The 15,076-nt window shown below is 42.6% G+C and overlaps 1 protein-coding gene across 17 annotated transcripts in view; it reads left to right on the top strand.

Annotated features, from left to right (window-relative positions):
- The window catches only part of ppfibp2b (PPFIA binding protein 2b), a 130,590-nt gene that overhangs the window by 71,095 nt on the left and 44,419 nt on the right, over positions 1-15,076 (top strand). For 8 of the 17 annotated variants that reach the window (XM_054777119.1, XM_054777121.1, XM_054777120.1 and 5 more), the window contains 4 exons: positions 2,147-2,161; positions 3,703-3,816; positions 5,784-5,930; positions 9,567-9,794. In XM_054777119.1, the coding sequence (XP_054633094.1) occupies positions 2,147-2,161; positions 3,703-3,816; positions 5,784-5,930; positions 9,567-9,794 (504 nt within the window). The remainder of the gene's footprint in view (positions 1-2,146; positions 2,162-3,702; positions 3,817-5,783; positions 5,931-9,566; positions 9,795-15,076) is intronic. The other 9 variants (XM_054777118.1, XM_054777131.1, XM_054777127.1 and 6 more) reach the window with 6 other exon arrangements.

Below are 15,076 nucleotides of genomic sequence, written 5' to 3'. Positions count from 1 at the left end.
CCGCCGGCCCGGAAGTAAGGACCAGCCTGACACCAGCAGGCAGCAGGGACCGCCCGCCAGCCCCCCGCCAGCCCGACCCCCAACCCCCGGCCAAAGCCACCCCCCGACCGCCCCACCCCGGAGCAAGCATCCCCCCGCCGATCCCGGGAAGCACCACGCAGATGGACACCACGCCGCCCGCCCCCACGCGCAACCCGCCCACGGCCCCCACACGCCCCACCCACCGAGCCACAGCGGCCCCGTCCCTGAGGGGAGAAAGCAAGGGATCCCCCCCACCCCAGCACCACGCACCCCCCACCCCGAGCCCAAACCGCACATCCGCGACCCCCACCTCCGCGCCCCCCGTCACCCGGGGGACAGCCACAGGCGCCGGAGGATAACAGGCAGCTCCCACCTATCACACATACACCACACACATAAATCAGTGAAATAAAATAAAATAAAATAAAATAATTTTAAAAAATAAAATAAAAATAAATAAATAAAAAGTGGCAACCCAAACCACCCTCCCACCCAGGGGAGATGGCTCCGCGGGGGCAGCTGGGCTCAGGCACCCGCGCCCCCACCAGGGGGAGAGGCCGGCCCCCACACCCCACACCGGACGGCCCCACGCGGCAGCCGAGCAGGAGGGCCCAGGGCAGTCCCCGCCCCACCCCCAGAGGCAAAGGAGGCGAGGGAGAGCCAGCGCCACCAGCCGCACACGGGCCCCCCCAGCAGCAGTAGGCGCCCGGCACCCGCAGGATGCAGCACCCCATCCACCCACCACCCCGGAGGCCAACCAACGCCGCCCCCTGGGCGACCCCCCCGACCCCGCCCCCGCCCCATCACCCGACCCGGACCCCTCCCCACCCCCACCCACCAGCCCCCCCAGGCAGGCAGCCCAGCAAAGAAGACCCGGGACACCAAGCTTGCCACCGCCCGCCCCCGAGGTACCAGGCCCACCCAGCGACCAGGACCACACCCCACGCCAGATGAACGAGACCCCCAGGGGCAGAGACAGATGCCCCCACCCCCCTGAGAGTGAGGTCAGGGAATTAATTATTGGTGCCCATATAGACTGAAATTCTGACATGACAAAGGTCTTCTAAGACAATCTGAACTGTCCCGATTGAGAATATTGCCAGGCATACAACTGGATGGAATCCTAACAAGGGTTTTTTCTGCCACACGACTGTCTTTGGCTGGCAAAGATCTCACTCCATTGTATCTTAACGACTGTTGTTTTAAACCACAAAAGAGTGAAACAATTATTGGTTGGTCATGCAGCTACCTTTTAGAAGTAGAATATTTTTGATGCTGCACCATTCCCTCACACTAGAGCTGTTCTATCTCGTCTTTGGGTATGAACTGATGAAGCCTGTGCAGATGAGAGGCAAAACAATATCCTGAGAGTACAATGACCTGGATGAATGAGAATATTCACAGGCATACAGAGGAATACCAACGAGGTTGATTCCCCTCATACGACTGCCGTTGGCTGGCACAGGTCTTATGCCTCTAAATTTTAACAGCTGTCGTTCTGCACCACAGAGAGTGCATCCGTTCTTGTTTGGCCGCGCATCTACCTTTTAGAGGACTAGAGCTGTCTTAGCTAGTTTTTGAGCATGAACTGATGAAGCCTGCTTGGATGAGTGGCCAAATGTCTTCGAAGACAATCTGAACAGTCCCGATTGAGAATATTCACAAGCACACAACTGAACAGAATGCTAACGAGTGTGATTCCCCCCATACGACTGCTGTTGGCTGACAGAGGTCTTACGCCTCTGAATCTCAATGACTGTCGTTCTGCACCACATACGAGTACAACCATTCTTCTTTGGCCATGCAGCTTCCTTTAGAGGTTAAATACTTTACATCCTGCACCATTCCCGCAGACTAAAGCTGTCCTACCTAGTCTTTGAGCATGACCTGATGAGGCCGTCTCGAATGCGAGGCCAAAGGATCCAATGCCTCGAGAGTGCGAATGAGAAGGATTTACTGTTTTCTGCCAAACAGGCCTTGTTGTGGTGTTAAAAGTCGTTTTAATCCACGCATGAAGTAAATTTCTTGTCTAATTTGGCTGAACCTGACGCGGCTTGTCGGGGACAGACACAAGGATGTGTACTTTTGTGTACATTGACTTTGATTTGTGTGTTTGTGTCAGCAGCGAGGCTTTGCAGAGGTGAGACACTTCATTTCTTCCTTTACTCCGTGACTGCTTACAAGCGCATAAATCATCATCTTATATGTTAAGTTGCTTGGCAGAGGTAGAAGCGTGTTGTTGCATGAAAGCCTTGATTACAGGATGCGTGTGTAGCTGGGTTTCATGCTCGTATAAGCACTTCTTTCCATGAGATTAACTTGAAAGAAAATGTGTGTGTGTGAGGTGAAGTGACAGAGAGTCGGCGACTATCAGATGAATATAGCGTCTGTGTATGCCTGCGTGTGCGTGTGCGTGTGCGTGTGTGTGTGTGTGTGTGTGTGTGTGTGTTGGCTTGTACACGTCAGTGTGTCGTTGCAGATGACATCCTGGGTGCCACACGGCGCACTAACTGAATGTTGACTTGAGCGATGTTAGGTGCAATGTTGGGTTCTACTGTCACTGTGAGAGTAGAGATGCTCCATACTGGCTTTCCTACCCACTTAGTCACATTATACCACATGTAAAAATGAAATCCTACTTTTACGAGCTGATGTATTTTGAACATATAGCGCACTTTTCTCACATCTAGCTCGTTTTTCTTACCTTTACCTCATGTTCTTTACATTTGAGGCAGAAATTAAATGATGCTGAATCAAAATGTTTAATTTGGGTCTAAAAGCCAAATGTAAATGTTAAATACCAATATAAGTGTGTTGAATATAAATATAAATGTTAAATCTAAATATATGTATTAAATGTAAATATAAATATTTTATATAAATGCTAAATATAAATGTTAAATGTAAATATAAAGGATAAATATTAATTTTAACTCTAAATATTAAATAAAAATGTTACATATAAGTGATAAATATAAATATTACATTGAAATATAAATATTACATGTAAATGTTAAATTAAAAATATGAATATAAATATGAACTCTAAATATACATGTTTTATATAAATGCTAAATATAAATATTACACGTAAATATAAATATACTTTAAGTAAATGCTAAATATAAATGTTAAATCTAAACACTAAATCAAAATATAAATGGTATATATGAATGATGTTATTTAAATGTTAAATATAAATATTAAATCGAGGTATAAATGTCAAATTGAAATATGTATGTTACATACACATGATAAATATACATGATAAATGTTTCATATTTGCGAAACATTAATTTTTTAAAAAAGTAACATTTTATTTCACGTTTATATTTTTTGTAGCATTTATATGTAGCGTTTGTATATTATGTATTATATTTAGACTTTATAGATTTCACATTCATGTTTAGATTTAATACTTACTGTGTCTTTGACATTTTGATTTTGATTTAGCATTCCGATTTCCTTTTACCATTTATACCATTTATACCTCAAATGCGAGCAAAATGAGTGTGAGAAAAGTCAGTTAAGCATTTAGAATTAATCAGCCAAAGGAAGTGTGTCATTACCGATACCGACCATTAAGATCCCTAATTGACAATGTTGTCAACTTATGTCAAGGTTGTACTCAGTGATGGTATGTGTAGTGTAACAACAGAATATGAATGTGTCCATCACTAGGTGAGCGTACTGACTGACCAAGTGGAGGCCCAAGGTGAGAAGATCAGAGATCTAGAAAGCTCCTTGGAGGAGCACAGGCAGAAACTAGCCTCCACTGAAGAGATGCTTCAACAGGTAACGCACATACCAACACACATAACACACATTTGGGCATTGGGCATTTTCTAGGATTTGACTGGTGAGAGGATGATTCGTTGCATGATTGTCGTAATTGGGCGGGGGGGGTGGCAGCAGCTGACCCGGTTGGGCCATGACCACACACTTAATGACATTTTAAGACGAAGGCTTATACGTTTATAAGCTTCTAAGTCACACTGCCAGCCAGCTGTCATTTGCTCAATTCCGACGCCGTGCTCTTAAAGTCCATTCATGTGAGCAACGGTGCATGACACCGACATGATTTGCTGCAACTGTGTGAGTGTGCGTGGTGTGTTGCAAAAACACATGAAATAAAAATGTTGTCGTGTTTCTTGTGCACGGTCTCGGTTATTGCAACTGTTGTGCTTTACCTTTTGGACGTTGAATCTTCAATGGTAAATGGACTATCTACTTGACTCGCGCTTTTTGACCTGCAAGGTACTTTGGTGCTGTTGCCACATTTACCTACTGATGACGCAGCAGGAGGAGCAACTGGGGTTCGGTTTCGTGCCCAAGGATACATGGGTATACAGAGGACAGCGGATTGAACCAGCCACCTTTAGGTCGTAACTTACATGGCAGTTACTGCTATTATGCTCAGTGTTAGCATGCAAACATTAGCATGGTAGCATTTTGCCAGATTCATAAGAAAAACGTATAGATACTTAACATTAGCATACTAAATGTTATCATGATAGCATTGTTAGCATGCTATGTTAGCATTTTAACTATTTTCATGGGTGTAAACTTGCAGAACTATGTAGCGCCGTCCTACTAGGTTTTATCATGCTAACAGTTAATATGCTACCTTTGTTAGCATGCTAATGTTTTTTAGCATTTTAGCGATTTCCATAGGTTGAAACTTACTTAGACATCTAACATTTTTTGTGTTAGGTGTTAACATGCTAATGTTAGCTTGTTAGCACAATTTTCATGGGTATAAACTGCAGAAGGCCCGCATGATGGCTTAGTGGTTAGCATGTTCTCCACTTGGGCATCTCTGTGTTGAGTTTGCATGCGTGGGTTTTCTCTGGGTACTCCTCATTCCAAAAACATACATATTAAGTTAATTGCTGACTTTAAATTGTCCATAGGTATGAATGTGAGTGTGAATAGTCATTTGTCTGTATGTGAGTCAGTGAGTCAGTCCGCCTCTCGCCCAAAGTCAGCTGGGATAGGCTCCAGCATACCCCCATGACTCTAATTAGGATAAGGGGCACAGAAAAAGGATGGATGGATAAACCTGCAGGAATACCTAGCGCTGTCATCCTAAGTTTTAGCATGTTAACAGTAGCATGCAAGTTTTAGCATTGCTAGCATGATAATGTCAGCTTGTTAGCATTTTAACCATTTTCATAAGTATAATCATACATAGATACTTTGCGTGCTAATGTTAGCTTATTAGTATTTTAACTATTTTTGTGGTTATAAACTTGCAGAAATACTTAGCGCTGTCATGCTAAATTTTAGCATGCCAACTGTTGGCATTTTAAAGATATTTGTAACTAAAAACCTAGATACATATTTTACATTAGCAGGCTAGGTGTTAGCATGCTAACAGTTAGCATTCTAGCATTGTTCCAAATTGATTGAGGTTTGATTCAGAAGAAGAGGAATTGGGAGTGGTGAGGAAGAGGAAGTGAAAGCTACACTGGCTGTTGTGCTTGTGCAAGTCAGGGAAAAGGTTTTCATCCTCTTTTTTTCTGCCATTCCACACAAGCAGAGGGTATTATTAATAAAGCCCCCGGCTTGCCTGTGTGAGTGTGTGTATATTTAGCGTCATTGGGTCTGGGCCCCTAGCCTGGCCCGGTCAGTTGGTGTGGGAAGAGCACTGGACTCAGGAAAGGAGGGCTGTCAACCCCTACTCAACATTTTTCTGCTAGAAATGCGTTGACTGCGCACGTCATTACACGAGTGGAATCCCGTCTGCGTGGTTTTCTCAGGAGCTGGTGAGCAGGACCTCCCTGGAGACTCAGAAGTTGGACCTGATGGATGAGGTCTCATACCTGAAACTGAAGTTAATTAGCATGGAGGACACACACAACACACACATGGAGGATGCAGTGGAGACAAAGCAGAATAAAGCAGAGGTAAGAGAGCCTTACAATGCATTCATTGAGCAAGAGTAATATCAGTGATATGCTGTGTATCAGTACAGAATCATCACTGCATAGCGCTGTCTCAGCACTTGTGTTTAACTTGAATACTCTCAAACTTTTTGTATATAGGCAGGTACTAGCATTCATCTTTGCTATGCAGTATTACACATAGGATGTCCACATCAGTGGAGGTCAGTACCTTAAGTGACTCGCTTAAAGTATTTGATTCCCACTGAATTTGTAAGTTACAAACATGTGAACATTACATCATTTAATCAATCAATTCACAATGAATTTGCATTTGATTGGGTGAAATACGGATTTGATCCCAGACCAACCAGCAAGCATTGTGACCCCCCCAATCTCCATGCACACACACACACGCACGCATGCACACACACACACACACACACACACAGTAGTTATATGTCCATCACAAATGACTAATCAGCTGACCTCAAGATTGTAGACCTGTGCAAGACTGGAATGGGTCACAAGACCATCATCAAGATTCTAGACCTGCACAAGACCGGAATGGGTCACAAGACCATCAGAAAGATTGTAGACCTGCACAAGACTGGAATGGGTCACAAGACCATCGGCAAGATTGTAGACCTGCACAAGACTGGAATGGGCACAGGACCATCAGCAAGATTGTAGACCTGCACAAGACCGGAATGGGTCACAAGACCATCAGAAAGATTGTAGACCTGCACAAGACTGGAATGGGTCACAAGACCATCAACAAGATTCTAGAACTGCACAAGACTGGAATGGGTCACAAGACTATCAGAGAGATTGTAGACCTGCACAAGACCAGAATGGGTCACAAGACCATCAGAAAGATTGTAGACCTGCACAAGACTGGAATGGGTCACAAGACCATCAACAAGATTCTTGACCTGCACAAGACTGGAATGGGTCACAAGACCATCAACAAGATTCTAGACCTGCACAAGACCAGAATGGGTCACAAGAATATCAGAGATTGTAGACCTCGTAGACCCCGTGTAGACTCGTGCTCCCGTGCTTGACATTCATTCCTCTTAAGCCAAGTTGGCGTCATGTCAGCTGTTGAGTGACGACAGGTCACACACGCAGGGTGTTTCCCCCGTCAACAATATTTCTGTCATCATATTGTGCTTGGAGCAGGAAGACAATATTTTGGGAATTAAAATGTCATGATATTTAATGTACTATATTATATGAATTTATACATGTAGAGGGTTGGGCTTGGTTCGCATTAGAGTTGGTTATGGGTTAGGGTTGGGGTTTACGGTTAGGGGGTTGGAGTTGGGGTTAGGGTTAGAGTTTGTTAGGGGTCGGGGGTTAGGGTTATGGTTAGTGGGTCACGGTTAGAGTTAGTTAGGGTTAGGTTTGGGGGGTTTAGGATACTAACTCTCATTCATGATATGACCATGAAACCAGTTATTGGCCAATTGCTAATTAAAAAAATGGTTCAGTCCTCATCTTGACAAATTTGCTGTTATAATGTGTAGTGATGTTATTCCATCTCATCGATCCAGATGGTCATCAGTGATCAGAAAGCTTCCCGTTAACTGTTTGTTGGTCTTACTGGTCTGATCTGGTTTCCACCAGTCTTGGCCAGGTGGTTGGTCGTCTCAGCCAGGAGACAGGAATTAAACTGTGTGAGTGTGTGAGTGCGTGCGTGCGTGTTTGTGAGTTAGTTTTGTTCCGGGTGAAAGGTCTTGCGATCGTGTGTTATCTCTCCATTGTAGATAAGCACACATATGTTGCATTTTTCCATGCAAAAGCGGAAAATATTCCATTCCTATCAAAAGCAAAAAAAAGAGACTTCCCCAGTATGTCCTGATCACGAGGCACAGCTGAAGTTGAAATCCTCCAGGCACACATTTCCAGAGGTGATTATGAAAGATCTGTGGACACTTTGAAACAAGCCACAACACATCACCCAACTAGGACCTCTCATCCCTGTCTAACTACTACTAGCATCATATCATTCACTAAAAGGCTACGGCCACGTTGACAGTATTGTCATCAAAACTTTTTTCTTTGTTTTTGTATTTGGCACGCTATCGCCGAAATGCTGACACATAATTTAAACGTGACACATAAAAAACAAAACAAAAAAAGGTACAATGCGCATACACGCCTTATTTACGCAGCCGTATGGCGTTTCAGGTACAATTTACCAGAGAATTGGCGAAAGCACACCACCACCACCAACAGCCAACTGGAGTGAGGTAGGACAAAGTAAGATGCCAAAAACGTACCCCTCCCACTATGTGTGGGAGGGGTACGTTGCATCTATGGCTGGTTACGTCAGGTGCAAGGTAGTGCCAGAATACTACGTATCACTTAATAATAGACCATACAGTAGTCTACCACCAAACAGCCATCATTTATTCAGCGAGGGACGACTGTATTTCAACTGTCTATCGTTAAAAAAAATCAATTGTAATACTTTGACTTTATTCCCTTAACATTTTCAGGTTATTCCCAACTAAATTTTACACAAATGACAAATTTATTTTTTTTAATTTATTTCTTTTGTGAACAATATTTGAGAGAAAAGACAGGTCGTGTTGCGTTTATGTATACGTACTCAGTACACTAAGTCCCCAACTAATGAACACCATTGGTTCCAGATGACCGTTCTTAAGTGGAATTGTTCTTAAGTAGGGTAAAAGGTACTATTAGCAATGATATAGGTACTACATGTACGTGTATACATATACAGTATATGTGTATGTATGTAAATATGAGTTTGGATGCAATAGTAATATTAAACCAGGATAATGAATGAAAAAAACAATAATAAAAGTGATATAATAATACGTAATGATAAATGTTATTTACCTTTGAAGAGGAGTGGTCGAGCATACGTCGTTGGTGGGAGTGGTCAAGCATACAGTTTTTCCATCTCACCCATGCATTTGCCTCTCCTCTTTGTAATCATAGTGGATGCCATTGGTACAGAAGTCTTCACATGTTCCAGAATTCCAACCTTGCCTTTGTAAATTGTTCCTATTGTTGAGCGATTCACTCCATAAGCACGCGCTACATTTGCCATTTCCTCGCCACCGTCCAACTTCCTGATGATGGCCACCTTCGTTTCCATAGAAATTGCTTGACGTTTCCTGCCACTACTACTAGCACTTGGACTCGATTTATCAGCCATGATAACGGATAACAAACGTCTCTGTAAAGTATCGAATGGGGTACAAACGGCAAATTTTTGAAAAAAATCATTAAAAAATAGACCAGTCGGCTTGTGTTCGTATCTACGAGTGTTCGCAAGTCGGGTGTTCGTAAGTTGGGGACTTAATATATATATTTTTTGCAGGTGTCTGGCGGTCTTTAGTGTTTGTCATTTTCTACTACATTTTCATAAAGTCTGAACTTTGAATTGTGAACGTCACCAAACATGTTCAAGCTTATGAAAGAGAAAAAGGTGACGTGAACGTCTGTGACCGGGGCATTGACATTCTCTTCCCTTCACTGTGACTAAAGGAATAGGAAACTAGGCTCTTAAAGGGCCAGCGCATCATTGCACACTGCCAACTCAATTACTTCCTTCCCGTTTTTCCTCCTCATCTCATCAACGTCTGGCTTCTATCGCTTCGTCTCGCCGTGCTTCACCAGTGCGTGGTAAATCTCATCAGCGAGCTCCAGGAACAGATGTGTCGCTTCCAGGAAGAGATCAGCACTCGCATTGAAGAGAAGCGGATGCTGGAAGAACGAGGGGCCCACCGGGGAGAGCTCCCGTCCGACCGGTCCCGGGGGCACGGCCCTCTGGTTGGGTTGAGCGGAGCCAACCTGAGCCTGTGTGATTCTGATGCTTGGATGAGCAATGGAGGACTGGCTGCAAATGTAGGGAGACTTGATGGATGAACATGTTTTCAACTCCTTTCACCAGCCCACACGGCACCTGCTAACATTTCCACAACATTTAACTAACAACTTCTGTCATTCTCCTAGAATGGCGGCAACTGGACTCTCTGTGATTGTTGAAGAGTCCACTTGCCTCCATTCAAGCATGACCTGGAGGACTGTGGGTCTACTCAGACAGCTCACTACCATCTTTCCTTCTAACCCTGGCACCTGCACAAATGGACCGTCCCAAGCAGTGTCACCTGTGTTAATGTTTGGATGGCAGCCCACGGTACCGTCAAGCTTGCTGCTCTTCTAGCTAAAAGCAACGCCTCCTTATTAGGAACTTTGGAAAAGGACACTCAAGGTCAGCATGGGTGGCGTGTGGAAATGTGTTCGTTCTCACAAAAGAAGTGCCTTCTTAAAGGAGTTTTGCCCATCATCCACAATTCTTATGTGAAACATGACCACACGTCTTTCTCTTTTCTGCACTAAAAAGCTAAAAAAAACACCAAGCATGTTTTTTCAAGTAGGACTCCTTCTTTATAAATGGGATATTTTGGTATCGTCGTCTAAGTACACTTTTTAACATGATTAGAGCCCTCTAGACATGGAATAACAGCCCTATAGTCACCGTTACACTCCTCTTACCCAATATAGTAGACATAATAAGACAAAATAATACAGAGAAAACTTGTTTAGAACCTTCTAAATATGGTTATTAACATTATTAGAGCCCTCTAGACATGGAATAACAGCCCTATAGTCACCTTTACACTCCTCTTACCCAATATAGTAGACATAATAAGACAAAATAATACAGAGAAAACTTGTTTAGAACCTTCTAAATATGGTTATTAACATTATTAGAGCCCTCTAGACATGGAATAACAGCCCTATAGTGACATTTACAGTCCTATTCCCCAATATATTAGATATAAGAGAAAATAAGACATAAATGACAGAAAACTTGTTTACTACCTTTTAAATATGTTTTTAACATTATTAGAGCCCTCTAGACATGTGGACAATATAGTGGACATAATAAGATAAAAATATTTAAAAATAAATGACCTTGTAGGGGAGCAGAATCGATGGCTTGTTGTGGGCTATGGCCTCAACAGTAACCCGTGTTATTGTTGGTATTGTTATGTTATTATTGTGCCCGTATTTGTATTTTAAGTTCATTTGGCCATTTTTATGCTTGAAAATGCTGGATTTGGGCAAAACATATGTAAAATTTGTTTAAATACACATATTTTTGACTAATAACAGGCCGTAGTCAAATAACAATGATTTATTAATGAATTAATGTTTGAAAAACGCAGTAGAGTGAGGGATGTTCGAACTGCGATGTAGCGTGGGACAGGGGTCATGCCATGCTTTTATTTTGAAGATTACGTTGCAGTGAACAGAAAGTGGCTGTGTGCAGGTTCCAATTCTGTGTTCTGCTTTCACCCTGCTTAGTGTCCATGATGAAGTTCGCAGAATCGCCACTTTGCACTTCAAATTTTTTGGCTTCACTCTATCACGGGTTTTCAAAACTGCATGAATTGATAAATCATGCTCTTTCATGGATGATCATGATCATCCATGATGATCATTTCATGAATGAAGCCTATTATTAAGTCTTTTTTTGTTTAAACCAAACATTTTCAAGCGTTAAAATGTCGAAACGAAGTAGAGTAGTACAATTATAAAGCATTCAGAAGAGGTTGTGATTATATGTCGTATTCTACACTGGTCACTAGGTGTCACTAATGTTACTGTAATGTTGGCTGAGACACACAAGCACCAGACTTGATGGGCGGAACAACAGGCTTTTATTGCAGGTTTGAATGATCTCACAACACGAGCGCAAATCTTATTTATGTCTTATTTTGTCTTATGTCTACTATATTGAGTAATAGGAGTGTAACGGTGACTATAGGGGTGTTATGTCATGTCTAGAGTGCTCTTATAATGTTAAAAAGCAGATTTTGAAAGTCAAACAAGTTTTCTATGCCTTATATGTGGGGATGTCCGATATTGGCTTTTTGCCGAAATCCAATATGTCGATATTGTCCAACTCTAAATTTCCAATTCCAACATCAACCGATACCGATATGTGTAACATCACATATCTTTTTCTTGAGTAAAATTGCTGTAAAGTAACGATACTCTTAAATGAGTACAGTTGTTTTGTTGGCTACGACACTCATCTCTGAGTAGATCATTCATGCATTACATATTTTATAGAATAATACATTTGTGTTTCTTGTGCCTTATTTTGGGAAAGATTGTGAGCAGAACAGTTTTAACATCATGATTCAAGAGATTCAAGATTCAAGAGAGTTTTATTGTGATGTGCATGGTAAAACAGCAGTTATACCATGCAATGAAAATCTTATTCTGTTCATTCTCCCAAGAAAAGAAAGAAAACACAAGAAAGAATAAGAACATAACATAAACATACTGTATATACCAATAAATTGTGTGTTGTTCTGGGAGGCCACGCAATCGTAGGTGAAGAGTGTGTAGAGGAGCGGACTCAGCACACACCCCTGTGGGGTCCCAGTGCTCACAATTCTTGAGCTGGATGTGCGATTGTGGACTGACTGACTGGGGCACCCAGTTACAGAGGGAGGGTGACAGGCCAAGTGTGAGGAGCTTATTTGTGAGTTTGTGAGTTTGAGTCCTGAAGTACTTGATCAGTTTCTTCATTCCACACTTTAACTGCTGTACTTACAGGGGGAGCTTGTTTAAGAAGTTGTCTGTATGTTGGATAAAGGAATATAGAGATGTGGTCAGCCTTTCCAAAGTGCGGTCTTGGAACAGCCTTCAAAGCACCTTTCATGTTGCTGTAGACTTGGTCCAGGATGTTATTTTCCCTTGTGGGAAAGCTCACATGCTGGTAATATTTGGGGAGGACAGTCCTGAGGTTACAGTGGTTGAAATCGCCAGATATAATGAATACAGCGTCTGGGTGTTTGGTCTCGTGTTGATCAATGATGTCATGCAGGAGGCCTAGTGCATTAGCGGTGTTAGCTCGTGGTGGGATGTAAACAGCAGTTAAATACACAGCGCTAAACTCACGAGGCAAATAAAAAGGTCTGCATTTCACCATCAGCAGCTCAATGTCCTGCGAGCAGTGCTTTTCCATCGTCTGTACGTCTGTGCACCACCGTTTGTTTACGTAAACACAGACGCCGCCACCTCTGTGTTTACCAGACGCTAAAGTCCGATCTCCCCGGTAAGCAGCAAATGATTCCAACTGGATCGCCGAGTCCGGTATATCCTCCGTCAGCCAGGTTTCTGTGAAGGTGAGGACACAGCATTCCCTGATCTCACGATGAGCTGTAATCCTTGCTCTTAGTTCGTCCATCTTGTTTTCAAGAGAGCGGATGTTGGCTAGCAGCAGGCTTGGTAGCGGTGGCCTCGTCGCTCTAGCTTTTAGCCTAGCATGCAGGCCGGCCCGCTTGCCTCGTTTACGCCTCGGATGCTTTGCTCGCCGGGTATTCAGCTCACCAGGTCCGCAGGCTGCTGCGTTCTCCCGGCGCAGAAGAAAGGCAAAGTCTGAGAGGCTAAATGAAAGTTCATGGTGAACCCTGCCGATGTTCAAAAGTGTCTCTCTGTTGTAATGTACTGCGTGAGTGTGTTGAATGTCCAAAATGAACAATAAAATAGCAAAAAATAGAAAAAAACGGGAGTGTCACAGAGACGTCTGCCATGGAGGGCGCCATCTTTGATCTTTTCTCTTGATGATCAAAATGATGCAGCAAGTTCAGCAGATTTGCAAGTTTGCGAGCTTAACGCTAAAAGGTCTGCATCGGCTTTTAGTGTAGGGCAAAAAAACGATACCGATGTTGGCCATTTTTTATGCCAGTGTTGGCCCGATAATTATGGGACGACCCTACCTATGTCTTATTATGTCTACTATATTGGGTAATAGGACTGTAAGGGTGACTATAGGGGTGTTATTTTATGTCTAGAGGGCTCTAATGTTAAAAACAATATTTAGAAGTTTGTGAACAAGTTTTGAATGTCTTATGTCTTATTTTCTTTTATTTTGTCTTTTATTGGGTAATGCGATTGTAAAGGTGACTATAGGGGTGTTATTTTATGTCTAGAGGGATCTGATAATATTAAAAAGCATATTTAGGAGATTGCCAACAGGTTTTTTGTTCAATAACTAGGAAAAATATTCCATTTATAAAAAAAAAGGGATCCAATTTTGTGGAAATTCGCTTGCCACGGTCGAGTCATCAACCAATTAACCGCCACAGAATGCACCCGATTGTTGGTACTTGTATTTAATGTTTTTTAGACTGTTAGCCACCGGAAGAAAGATTCACGTGTGTACAGAAACTTTCTGGTCATTACTGGCGAGACATGCAATATAATAAGCACAGCAGCTCTGTTGGATAAGAGGAAAAGCATGTCAACATACAAACCACCCATCGTCCGTACGTCTCTGAACAAAGTCGGGAGTAAAAAGGCAAGCAACGGCTCGCTTCAGTTGCGTCGACAACCGCTTATGCCGAGGGGTGTGGACTTAAACAGGTTCCGCCGTGTTTGCTTGCATGGCACTTTGCTTTTCTTCCCACTAACAAAAGGAATGGGAGCAAGCTTGGCCAATGGAGATGTTGAGGGCAGAACTTTCCTGGTGCAGACGAGAAGACGTCCAAGGTTTCTGTGATTGGCTGATGGGTTCAATCTGTCATGGTTTTGGTAACTGCATGCTTTGTTGGGTGTTTTCAGGTACAGTGTGTGTGTCCTGTATTAACCGCTCCATACGAAGGTTCATGTGTTCCTTTATTACCATAGGTTGTTTTAGACTCAAAATTTATTTATCCGAATTTATTGCGTCAAAACCCGCATTTTGCTTACAATTTTTTATACATTCAAATTTTCAGCATAAAATCATGTAAAAAGAAATTTAATTCACAAATTTTTAAATATTGGGTTATAGGGGTGTAAAGGTTACTGTAGGGGTGTTATTTCATGTCCAGAGGGTTCTAATAATTTTAAAATGAGTATTTAGAAGGTCATACACAGGGTTTCTATGTCTTATATGTCTTATTTTCTGTTTTTCTGTCTACTATATTGGGTAATAGGAGTGTAAAGGTGACTATAGGGGTGTAATTTCATGTCTAGAGGGCCCTAATCATGTTAAACGAGTATTCAAAAGGTCGTAAGCAGGTTTCCTATGTCTTACAGTTGATCTCTTATTTTCTCTTATTATGTCTACTATAATAGGTAAAATGAGTGTAAAGGTGACTATAGGGGTGTTATTCAATGTC

Source organism: Dunckerocampus dactyliophorus, chromosome 5, assembly GCF_027744805.1.
Source record: "Dunckerocampus dactyliophorus isolate RoL2022-P2 chromosome 5, RoL_Ddac_1.1, whole genome shotgun sequence".
Classification (NCBI taxonomy): domain Eukaryota; kingdom Metazoa; phylum Chordata; class Actinopteri; order Syngnathiformes; family Syngnathidae; genus Dunckerocampus; species Dunckerocampus dactyliophorus.
Note: the sequence above shows the minus strand (reverse complement) of the source record. Positions and strands in the feature narration are given on the sequence as shown.